The 12,432-nt window shown below is 35.5% G+C and overlaps 1 protein-coding gene across 15 annotated transcripts in view; it reads left to right on the top strand.

Moving 5' to 3' along the window:
- The window catches only part of LOC112992421 (inositol hexakisphosphate and diphosphoinositol-pentakisphosphate kinase 2), a 52,855-nt gene that overhangs the window by 24,563 nt on the left and 15,860 nt on the right, over positions 1-12,432 (top strand). For all 15 annotated transcript variants that reach the window (XM_064500320.1, XM_064500321.1, XM_064500319.1 and 12 more), the window contains 13 exons: positions 344-419; positions 520-629; positions 1,695-1,780; positions 2,401-2,526; positions 2,650-2,771; positions 4,265-4,447; positions 5,968-6,109; positions 7,097-7,320; positions 8,957-9,084; positions 9,278-9,392; positions 10,972-11,079; positions 11,164-11,280; positions 12,077-12,250. In XM_064500320.1, the coding sequence (XP_064356390.1) occupies positions 344-419; positions 520-629; positions 1,695-1,780; positions 2,401-2,526; positions 2,650-2,771; positions 4,265-4,447; positions 5,968-6,109; positions 7,097-7,320; positions 8,957-9,084; positions 9,278-9,392; positions 10,972-11,079; positions 11,164-11,280; positions 12,077-12,250 (1,711 nt within the window). The remainder of the gene's footprint in view (positions 1-343; positions 420-519; positions 630-1,694; positions 1,781-2,400; positions 2,527-2,649; positions 2,772-4,264; positions 4,448-5,967; positions 6,110-7,096; positions 7,321-8,956; positions 9,085-9,277; positions 9,393-10,971; positions 11,080-11,163; positions 11,281-12,076; positions 12,251-12,432) is intronic.

Genomic DNA, 12,432 nt, shown 5'->3' with positions numbered 1-12,432 from the left:
GTAGGGTGTTTTGTGGAGGGGGGAGCTGTTTTTTGTTTTTGTTTTGTTTGTTTTTTCCCTAACACTTGGCAAGTCAGTTTTTCTCTGACTTTTCTAATGTGTTGAAGACTTTCTTGGGAGATAAGATCTGAATGAGTAAAGGTTGGCTTGAGCTCTGAAGTTCAGATTTTCACATGCTTTCCTTATAATGTAAGGATGCTAATTTCAGGCCGCTTTAATTTTAAAAGCCACTTCTTTAAGTAATAATCATGACTTCTTTAAGTAATAATCTAACATTCTTACCAAATATGGTTTATTGTGTTTTTTTGTTTGTTTGTTTTAATCAATATGCTTTCTCCTAAAGATTTTTTGATCTCTTTGAAAAATGTGATGGATATAAATCTGGAAAACTAAAACTGAAAAAACCAAAACAGTTGCAGGCAAGTTTGTCTTTATCCTTCCACCCCACCCCCACCCCACCCCTATTTTATAACTAGAAAATAATTTGTTTTAAGGAATTCCTTTGTTTCCTTTCTTTAGGAAGTGCTTGATATAGCAAGGCAACTTCTTGTAGAACTTGGGCAAAACAATGATTCTGAAATTGAAGAAAGTAAAGCAAAACTTGAACAACTAAAGACTGTGTTAGAAATGTAAGTATCTAATTTTGTCTAATGCTTCATAGCGGTACAGATTTCTGTTATTTTGACTTCTTTGACTATTACAGTTACTGCTTAGAATTGCAATGATTACCAAATAATATGCAATGATATATTAATTAAAGCATAAAGATTAGTAAGAGAAAGGATGGCTTCATGTTTGATGTTAAGGAGGGATCAAGGAGACCCAGCCTCTTTCCATGTTTTCTCCTTATCTTTTTTTATTGAACTTAATGCTTAATTTAGTATGCGTCTCAGTACACTTTTTATGAAAGTACTACTTCCTTTGATCTCGAGTTTCATTTTCTTGTATATTTTTAAACCTAAAGTACTTGAATGTAGGGTCTGTCTCTTGCAGTGTGTGGCATAATGAAGTCTGCTGGAGCCTGTAGGCACTTACGCTGCTTGTATACTGTCCACCTTTTAGCAGACTTGGCAGATTCCAAATAGATAAGGCTTTGTGTATAAAACACGAAACATTTTTAACTGAAACTAAAGTTGCAAGGTTTGTTACAGACCTGGGGTCTTAAAATTCTACATGGTAGTAGATAACTTTAATTTTAAAAAATCAGGGCAAAACCAATAGTTATTGAGATATATGCAGCAGATTTCTACTCTTCAGATATATTGAGTCCTGCTTGAAAACTTCATTGGCCATCTACACTGCCAGATCAGATTCTAGATACTGATGGTTATAGATCTGAATAAATTACTCATGCAGTCTGAAAATGTAGGTTGTTTTAGGCTGCTATGCATAAGCAGTTTTTCAGTTTTGTGTTCAGTGCAGTGAACAGTAAATAGTGGGTAATATTTTGAAATGTTTCATCGTGGGATGATTGCTATTTTTGTAGTCATTCTGTGCTTGTTGAATAAGGTTTGTTGCAAGCACTGCTTCAGTATATGGGCAGCCACATGCATGAATCAATGGGCAGCATAGTTTTATTATATCCTAACTGTTACAGGAGCACAGTAATTCTGAATATTTATTGGAAAAATACATATTCTTATCTGAAATATTATTTCTCTCTTCCCCCCTTCCTCCAATAATTGCTACTTCAGGTATGGGCATTTTTCAGGGATAAATCGCAAAGTCCAGTTAACATATCTTCCTCATGGTTGCCCAAAAACTTCCAGTGAAGAGGAAGGTATGGTATTACTTTAGCATGTACTCTTGTCTTAATAGGATGTCCATTTACATTCTTGATGTTAGGAAGAGAAATATGTTGTTTTGAATGTTTGTATTGATGGCAGATATTCAGTCTCTTAATCTGCTGAGTAGTACACCCAAAACTAGGTAGTAAATTTGTATTTTAACGTTGCTTTTTTTTGTAACAGAAGAAGCTTCAGTGATTCGCCAGAAATGGTATCCTGGGGCAGATATGGGGAAAATCCCACGCACTGTTTACTATTATCTTTAAAAAAAATTTTAAGCTTTTATGGGTGTTAACTGAAATAACTCTAGATATTTAGCATCCCATTTGTTTTAGCTTTCTGGCTTTTGATTTTTTTTTCCCCCCCTCAGATTTCCTACAAAATATTTTTCACTTACGTTTTCTCTGTAATTGAACTACTGCAGGTTTCTCTGTTTAAGTGCCCATTTTGTCCTCTAGTTCAGTGTTTTCCTAATGCTAGAATGCTATTAAAAATTTATAATGTTGAAGAGATCCTTTACTAAAGCCCTGTGTAGGTCCAGTATTTTTATTTATAAACAAAAAAGATTTGTAATATAGTTCACTACTGAACTCCTCTCTCTGTGTACAATTAGATAACAGAAGAAATGAGCCATCCCTGCTTTTGGTTCTAAAATGGGGAGGAGAACTGACCCCTGCAGGCAGGGTTCAAGCAGAGGAGCTTGGAAGGGCTTTCAGGTGCATGTATCCAGGTGGACAAGGTAAAAAAAAAAAAAAAAAAAAAAAAAAAAAAAAAAAAAAAAAGTGTTGAATGGTGTATACTAATCACTTCTGAAGTTGATCAAGTGCAAAATGAGAGTTTGAGCAGAATGTTTGTTTGATAGGAGATTATGCTGGATTTCCTGGATGTGGTTTACTTAGATTACATAGCACTTATCGACATGATCTCAAAATCTACGCTTCTGATGAGGGACGAGTTCAGATGACTGCAGCAGCTTTTGCAAAGGTACGGTGTGAAATTGCAATTTCAATTTAGAATCCTGATGTTCTGAGGACTGTTTGTTCTGCTGAAGACTGGGGGAGTTGTATGGTTTATTACAGTCCGCAGAGTAACAAGGCTGCATTTCAAAAGAAATATATTTTCAAAAAGTATTTAGGGCAGTGTGATAAGTTTCCAATTAATGTGCCTGGCACGTGAATCTCTGAGAGAGCAGCTCTCTGCAGACGGGTTTAACTTATGCAACCATAGCAATACACCTTAGTCTTTTCCAGTAACCACTTCCAAAAGAGAGAAACATGTATAGTTTTACCTTGCCTATTTTGGGTTTATTTTCCACATATTTTGGCAGATTTCTTTGACAAATTGTGTGTGTGTGTGATGCATAAAGCACAGATATTAGAACTGATTTAACTGTGCATTCATTTTACATGAGCAAAAAATCCATTTTCAGTCACTTGGACCAAAGGGTCTGGAGTTCAGGAGGCAACACTGTCATTGAAACCATCTTTTGCATATTGCTTTGTAATCGTATACAGAAAACAGGAGGCTTGAAGCTATAACAAATGTGGAATTAATAAACTACTTTAAAAGGGAAATTGCAATACAGATTCTATGTTCATGGCTTTTTAGAATTAATAGAAAAAATTTCTTAGAATAAAAGGCTGTTACAGGATGCTTTTATAGTTGGCCTTTCAGAATAACCACCAAATAGGTAAGACATGCTGACAGTACTGCGTGTGCACATCTTACTATTTTATAGCAATTTATTGGAGCTAAGGCATGGTTCAGGCTCACCCAACACCAATGCCACTTCTGACAGAGCTGGATCTTCCACACCTGCTGCCAGTGTGCCATCCTTAATCTGTAAATGCACATCTGCAGGCAGAGGAGGAGCGTTCGTTCTGTTGCCAGAAACATCTCTAGTTTCTGTCTGTTTACATTTTGGAAGTCTTCAGCCACCTCTTGCTCAAGCATAGCCTTTGGTTGTCTCCTTTTATATCACAGTGGGTTTTGTCTTTTGCCCCTATCTATCTTCTGTGTGTCCTCTCTGATGCTCTTCAGCCTGCTAACTCTTCCCATAGCTCTTCACCTGATGGCTCAGCACCTTGACCAGAGCGTGTTTCCCATAGGTAGGTTGCTGTTACTCCCAGCCTTGGGGCGAGGCGCCAGGCATCCCTGCGGTCTGAGACCTGGACAGCCAGGGCTTCTCTGGCAGCCCTTCTGACATGCCAGGGTCGCTTCAGCTGGTGCTGGGGAGCATGCTCAGGGCACGTCACCACCACTGTTGCACTGACTCTAGCTATCCTATGCACTAAAGTGGCATTTTGGGGGTCACTTGCAGGCAAACTGCAAAAATTATCTGCCAAGTCTCTGTATGTCAAACATGTAGGCAAGTGATATAACCTTGATTTAAATTGTTGGTGTTTTGTTTTGTTTTCTTAAGGTACTCTTTACATTTTCATCTTTATCTATTTGGCTAATTATATTATTTGCTTCAGGGACTACTGGCCTTAGAGGGTGAGCTGACTCCTATTCTTGTCCAGATGGTTAAAAGTGCTAATATGAATGGTCTGTTGGACAGTGACAGTGATTCTTTAAGCAGCTGTCAGCATCGTGTTAAAGCAAGACTCCATGAAATTCTCCAGAGAGACAGAGAATTTACTGCTGACGATTATGATAAGGTTAGAATATGATTACTTTTTCTGTGAAATGAAATAGAGATCAAGCAAATATTTGTATTGAAGTAATAAGCAGGGATTTTGTTTATGTATTTTGAAAAATTATTTGCTTGCAAATAATTTGAACTAAGCAGGAATCTGCAGGAATTTCGTTTCAGGTATTTTTTCCCTTTATGCAATTTGAGTTATTGGAATAGTTAAAAACTTTGAAATAGGAATATAATTGTTGATAGGGACCACATTAGTAAATCTTTTTCACTGTTACAATAAATTTTTTAAAATTGTTCAAGAGATTTAAGTATGTTTATTTTTTTTGGTAATAGTTACTTTGATGGTGTGTGGTATTGCAAAATATATTGCTGGCTGATTAAAGTTTGTACCAATATTTAACTTGCTACAAGGCCTTTTTCTGATTCTGAGAGTATTAAGATGCTGAAAACCAGTGGAATACTTTCTAAACAGTGAAAGGAAATGTCTCATTAACATGCTAAATTAGTGCTTCTTAATAAAATTTATTCTGACTTAGTACAAAATACAAATAATTATTCCTGGTTTTAAATGCAAGTATCATTTGTTAGGAACAGTTAGAAAATAGTTAGGAAACTTTTTTTTAATATTTTCAAATGCCCTTACTCTGCCTGGTATAACAACTAAAAAGAAATCCTCAAAATGATATTTAAGCTTAATCTGCTATACTCTAAAAGGTATTGACAGCAAATTGTTGAAAAATTAATTTTATTAATTTGCACATATATTCTATGTGAACTCATTTAAATGTATAGATTGAAAATGTCATCCAAATCACTGTTAGTAGTGAATTTAGCAGGAGCTGGAGAAAGTAGTAGATGGTACCAGGATTTATTTTTTTCTTTTCCTGTATAAATGGTATGGGATTTGAAAGGCACCTGAAACGATTGAGCATGCTCTTCTAAAAGAAAGTCACTGAAACGTACTAACGTTAGAGTTTTTAAAGTGATAATACTATTTTTTGTTGGGGTTTGTTCTTTTTACTTGCCTGCGGTTTGGAGGAAACAATGTGGTATTTTTTTCCTATATCAGAGCACCAGTTCTTTCGGATTACTTTTGAATTACACAGGGCTTCCTGTAACATTTTTTATAAAATTTTTAGTGAGCTTTTAAATACAATAGTTACTGAATGGAAATTTTGGAAAATTACTAAATGTATATGAAGTCTTACACATCCTCAGAATTTGCACTTTTTGGAATAAGAGAGAGTTAAATCAACTCCTGAAACTTGCTTAACTCTGCTGTATAGAACTATTTACTCTGTGAATTTCTTGTAAGCTTTTGAATCTCTAGTAAATCTTACTACCTTTCAATTTATCTCTTTGTTAGCTCCTCTAAAGGGAGTAGATAATTGAGAAATGCTTTCAAAAATAACAATGTGCTTGAATACCTTTCCTGCAGTACTTGGAATCTTTAGTACATTCTATCTTGATTCCTCAGTTCTTTCAAAATTAACCAATTTGTTGAGATAATTTTGTGTTTATCTGAAATTGCAGCTTACCCCGTCTGGAAGCATCTCTTTGATAAAATCAATGCAGGTTATCAAAAATCCTGTAAAGACATGTGACAAGGTCTATTCCTTAATCCAGAGCTTGACTTCTCAGATCAGGCAAAGAATGGAAGATCCAAAGTCTGCAGGTACTTAAGTATTTTGTAATTATATTTAGTTTCTCTCATTTACATTTGAGAAAGAATCGTAATATAACCTTTCTTCATTAAACTGGCTTTTAGCAGAACTTTGATCAACAATACCTTAGGGATTTTCACATCTGATCTTGTATGTGTGATTTTAGAATAAAAGTTTTCTGCTCTCAAAATTATGTGAGAGCAGTAGGAAGAACCCATGGTCATATTGGAGGAAAGGGCTCTTGTGTCTAGAAACTCAGGGTAGCTTTCAAATGTCTGCAGAAATTCTTGTCATAATAGTTTGGGAGTCACCAGTTTGCAAAAGGAATGGGAAAAGCAAATGGTAGTAAAGCTAAGTTGGATAGAAACTTTTTTTTATTTAAGTATCTTTGATGAAGATCTGTTGCTTACTCTATGTGATACACAGTAATATTGCAGAGAATGATGCTCTGATTAGTGGTGGTGAACAGCTACCACAGGAAAACTAGTACTGGGATTGACCACAAGTTTTTTTGTTTGTTGTTTTTTGGGGTTTTTTGATACTAGCTAAGTATTAGAACATACTCCATCACTGTTCTCCAGAGGGTGTAGTATGTGAACAGCTTCTACTTGGAAGCTGGGCACTACACGTTTCACCCATAGGTACTGTTGGTGTTCCGTCTGTTTGGTCCAATCCTCTATCCTGTCAATGGGGATTACCCATCCTTTCTTCCCACTCTCTTGGCTTCTGCTGTTGACACATGCAAGAAAGAGAGAAATGGGATATGCACTCTGTTCTGAAGCATTCTCATTTGGTTGGTTTTTTATATGGTTTGTGCTCTAGGACACTTTATTCTTGGCGCTGTAGTTTTGCTTACAAAGCCAGTTGTGTATTTCTACTAAACTAAATCTCTATTAATTCCTGTTAAAATTATTTTAAAGTGTTAATAATGTAATTAAAATTGTGCTTTTGTTATTTGGATGATCCTGAATACTTACATGAGGTATCTGTCTGTCCAGATATTCAGCTGTACCATAGTGAAACACTAGAACTAATGCTGCGCAGGTGGGCCAAGCTGGAAAAAGACTTTAAAACAAAGAACGGAAGATACGATATTAGCAAAATTCCTGATATTTATGACTGTATAAAATATGATGTTCAGCACAATGGTTCCTTAAAATTAGAGAACACAATGGAATTGTACAGGCTTTCAAAGGCTTTAGCTGACATTGTGATCCCTCAGGTAAGCATTTTCAATTAAGTAGATTGCTTGTAGAATAAATGTTTAATCAAATTATGTGAAAGATGCCTATTGTATGTTTGGGGTTTTTTTTGAATGTTCCTGTGTTTTGCAGTAATAGAAGCCGTAAATTTCACCTCTTATTTTCTGGCAGTAAGCAGATTATTTAGCATCAGAGAAGTTTTGATTCATAATTCATCAAATTTAATGTGTACAGAGTGACTTTTTTTCTAGCATCTCTAAACTATGAACATATATGCTTCCTATAATGCAGTGTATTGAAATAAACTTGTTCATCTCGGTTATTCTTTATAGATTTAAGTGGAGCCAGTGTGAATGCCTGTGTCTTCTGAAATTTTATTTAACTTCATTCTTCCTGCTTCTAGAAACTTTATTTTCAGGCTGTTGCAAACAGAGATTGTTAATCCCTAATCTATCTAATTTCACTTTTATTAAGTAATTTAAATTTTAAAAGACCTTTCTGCTGTTTTAAAACAGTAACATTTCTTGTTTAAAATACATACATATATATATAAAAATGCACACGCACACACACACAAAAAGAATTTCACAGACTATAAAGTCACAGGTAGACAAGTTGAACTTCCTTACACTACAGGCTATTAAATTCAGGTTAGTCTAAAATGTTGTGGGCTACAGGACATGAAATTACATTGTGGTATAGAACAGACAAAAACTGTCCCCAAGTATCCCTACAGTTACAGAGCACTGATGCTGGAGAAGTGTGATCCACATCTTACATAGCAGGTGAGGGAGCTTCTTCCCCTCCACCTCTCTGAAACTCCCTGATAGCAGGGAGAGCAAAAGAGCAATGACACTAAAAGGTTAATTTTGAATAGAGTTTCAGAGCAGAGTGGATATAAAATAAGGATAAATACTGAAGGAATTAAAACAAAACTTGGAGGACCTGCACAATGCAAAGGAAAAACACCTATCTTGCTTTCTGGGGTAACAAGGTAACCAGGATGTCCATCATAATGATGAGTATGCTTTCATTTGATATGTAGCATAAAGCATGAAGCTTTTGAAAAAGGAGATTTTAAATGTTATACATATTGTAACAAATGCAATATTATCCAATTGTGTTATACTACCGAATGTCTGTCTGTCTTTTAAAAGAATCTTTTGTTTTCAGTACTGTTTGAGGTGAATTAGGATCTCCTGTGGGATGGTTTACTCCAAGCTAAAATAGATAATGTGCCTATCTCTCTTTATTGACTGTAAAAAGAGTAGTTAATTAAAATCAGGTGAGATTAAACTCATCATAAATGTCTGAACATGTGGGGAAAAAATAATTCTCTAGGTGTTTTGCTTCAGGAAAAGAGCTTCGTCATACCAAGGTTAATCCACTTTTGTGGCTTATCTGGTGAATGACTAGTTCGCTACTTTACGAGTGAACTAGCGAATGGTTTTTTCTGTGTCATCTCAAACAGCATAAAGGCAGACCCTGTCTTACTTGAAGGAAAGTTAGTATAAAAGTGTACTAAAAACACTTTAAAAAACAGTTTGCAACCAAAGCAAAATAATAGGTGACTAATTGACTTTAATGTACAGGCCTTGAATGCAAAGTTGTTTTATCTTTAACTTGATTTTTAAAAGTCAGTTTCTTCTTATACAGGAATATGGTATTTCCAAGGCTGAGAAACTGGAGATTGCCAAAGGTTACTGCACTCCTCTAGTTAGAAAAATCCGTTCTGACCTTCAGAGAACTCAAGATGATGATACTGTAAATAAGCTTCACCCTCTGTAAGTCTTTTACTTTTTTTTATATAGTTACATTAACTTCTGTAAGATTTACTGGAGGTATTGCATAGCTTTCATATTTGAAATGTCTTACCAGCTCACAGTCATTTAAAAAGTATAGTTTATTCGTTAACAGCTATTTTTAAAGTGGGGTCACATCTCATTATGGTCTAATAAGACTTTTTTGACTTTTAAGCTACTCCAGGGGTGTTATGTCCCCCGAACGTCATGTTCGTACACGGCTATATTTCACCAGCGAGAGTCATGTTCATTCCTTGTTATCCACCCTTCGTTATGGTGCCTTATGCGATGTAAGTTGAAGACTTTTTCTTCTGTTAAAACTCTGGTATTTTGAGAGGAACCTAAATGACCAGATCCCACTAAAATTATATCAGTTAATTTTCTTAGGTGGCTCTGAAAATTGTCACACTTCTTGAAACATTTGATTTCTAGTTATGTATGATGGACATATTTCAAATGGTTAGGATGCTTATCTGTGGAAAACAGTGGCTTGAGTATACCTTTTAAAGTAATGCCGAGTTCCTTTGGCCTGTTCAGCTGTATATGTCATTGTCTCAAGGGATTTGGAAAGGGCAGATAACCCAGTCTTTTGTTTTAAATTCTCACCTGTAATTAATTCTGATTTTCCCCCCCCCCCTTTTGAGTTATAGATCAAATTTCTCTTGAATTCACTTTTGGATTGGCCTATAACTTTTGTCCATTGGCATATGGTCAAGACCTTGCTACCTGGCTTCAAGAATACTCTACAGTGCAACTTTTGCACTGCTCAGTGGATAGTCTTGCTTACCCATATTGTTGTAGAGCACTTGAAGGTGGCCCATTTTTCTTCATCTTTTTGGCCTTGAAACCAAGGATAAAAAAAAGACAAGCTCCCCAAATTCACATGTGACGGCACTGAGCTGCATAGAGAGGATAAATGTAGCACCTTAGAGCCTATATAGCTGCTTCTTAGAGCTTGATTAATTTATTAATTTTTGAAATAGTTGTATTGATATACTTGCTTCTGGTAGCAGATAACTAAACTCATTGAGCCAAAAAGCACTGTTAGTCCCAGACTTCAGTGTGACAGGATGGTATAGCAGATAACCCTTTAGTTTTAGGCTGATACACTTTTAAGTTTTTTATAAGATGGATTTATAAATGCAGTGTGTTTCATAATTACTGGACCACTTCTAGAGCATGAAAAAGGTGAATGTTCATTTTAAATGGCTTGGGAATGTATGGTAGGGGTTTTTTTCTCCCCTCTCTATATTCTAAAGGCTCCATTTACTCTGTCCATTTGACTAGTAGAGAAATATCTAGAAACACAGCTTAATAGTTCCAGTTGTTCGTTTTTGTCCTCTGCCTTGTTAAGCCTAAATTTGGGGGTGGAAAGAAAGATACGTGTGTGTGTGTGTGTGTGTGTGTGTGTGTGTGTGTGTGTGTGTGTGTGTGTGTGTGTGTGTGTATACATATTTATCACTTTTCGAGCAAACACTGCTTGAAACTGGTTTATAGCAAAATCAAAGATTCCTATCAGGAGAATTTAGAATGTTTCTTTTCTCTACAAGTCTACATATGCTATCACTACCAAAAGAACATGAAAAATAAAATGAATTAAATATGAAAAGTTCGGATCTCCACCTTTTATTCATTTGAGTGTTTTACAGTCATTTTTATCTTTTTCTAGTTGTTCATGAGGGTGTGTATTTCTTTTTCATTACTTGGGAAGAGCTTTATACTTCTGCTATGAAAATAAAATCCATGTAAATGGCGGGGGAGACACAGAGATTATCAGTCCTTTTAAAGCAAATCGCTGACTTCTAATTTTCGAGATTTAAATGTGGCTCACAAAGGATTTTTTTCTCTCCCCTCCTCTCCCCCCATAAGGAATCAAAAGATGACCAATGGAAGCGAGCTATGGATTATCTGAATGTTGTCAATGAACTCAATTACATGACACAGATTGTTATCATGCTTTATGAGGATCCAAACAAGGTATTTAAAATTGGTAAATATTTTCAGAAATGAGTAGTTCTAAGCTGTGTATTAAAGTGTAAACGTATTTATCCTTTTCTTTAGGAACTTTCTTCAGAGGAACGTTTTCATGTAGAGCTGCACTTTAGTCCAGGAGCGAAAGGCTGTGAGGAAGATAAAAATTTACCAGCTGGATATGGATACAGACCTGCCTCCCGAGAGGTGGTAATTGTGTCTGTCTTTAAAACAAAAATTGATGTTTCTAGATATGGATATGCCTAAAATGAATACTGAAAGATTGTTAGATGAAAAATAAAAATGTGGTCTTTGGTTTTTGTTTTGGTTTTTTTTTCGTAGAAAAATATCTAAGAAAATAAAGGTAATCCCAACATACTGGTCTGTTTTGGATAGACGCTGGGGAAATGGACACATAATTTGGGCCTTTTTTGGCTTTGCCCAACTGTATTGCTAGAAATGCAAAGTACTTGTAATAAAAGTGGTGTCAGCAGGTATTGCCATGTCAATGATGTTATGGCAAATGCAAGAAATATTTAAGAAAATGGGGTAGTTTGGAATGTTTGATAATACAGATAGATGAGGACGGATTGATATTTTCAGAGTTGTATGTGTAGATCCATACAGTTACCTGCTTTCTAAGAAATAAATGAAAGTAAAGCTTGGTGAGAATTCTGCGATTGGTTTCTGGTGCCAGACTTGTATTACTGTGTCAACAGAAAACTGGAGTAAGATATGGAGGTTGAGCAGTATGGTTCATTAGGACCTCATTGTCATATGTAGTGGCTAGTCAGGAGCAAATACTCATAGATGTATAAAAGTCCCAAGCAATATATATTTTTATGACTAGTCATTAAATAATATATGATTAATCTGTATTTTTAATGTGTTTTTAAAATCAACTTGCTTTTGGTTTGCCCAAAAAATCTACTTAATGACCACTTCTGTCTACATGGTGCAAAGTGTGTAGCTAAATTGAAAAGGATTTATCTATTTCTTGTAGAATGAAGGCTCAAAGAAAACCTCCCATAGAAATGATAGTGATGAGGAGGCACATGCTTCTAAAAGGGATGAAACAGACCGGTCAGTAGTGATGTTCAAGCCAATGGTATCAGACCCAATTCACATACACAGAAAGTCACCTCTTCCAAGATCCAGGAAGATTGGTTCTGTTGAAGTAAGTGTTTCTGTTCCAGAGCACGTCTTTTACAGAAATTAACTTTCTGCTTGCTTTTAACAAAAAAAGGCAATTCTGCTTTTGGTTACACAAAAACAGAATGATGTTATGCATCATAAAAGGATTGCTTTAATTCTACGGGAAATCTTCCATGGCAGTGATCTGTCTCAGTGAATTTTTTT

Source organism: Dromaius novaehollandiae, chromosome W, assembly GCF_036370855.1.
Source record: "Dromaius novaehollandiae isolate bDroNov1 chromosome W, bDroNov1.hap1, whole genome shotgun sequence".
NCBI lineage: Eukaryota > Metazoa > Chordata > Aves > Casuariiformes > Dromaiidae > Dromaius > Dromaius novaehollandiae.
This window is presented reverse-complemented; position numbering and strand designations above follow the sequence as displayed.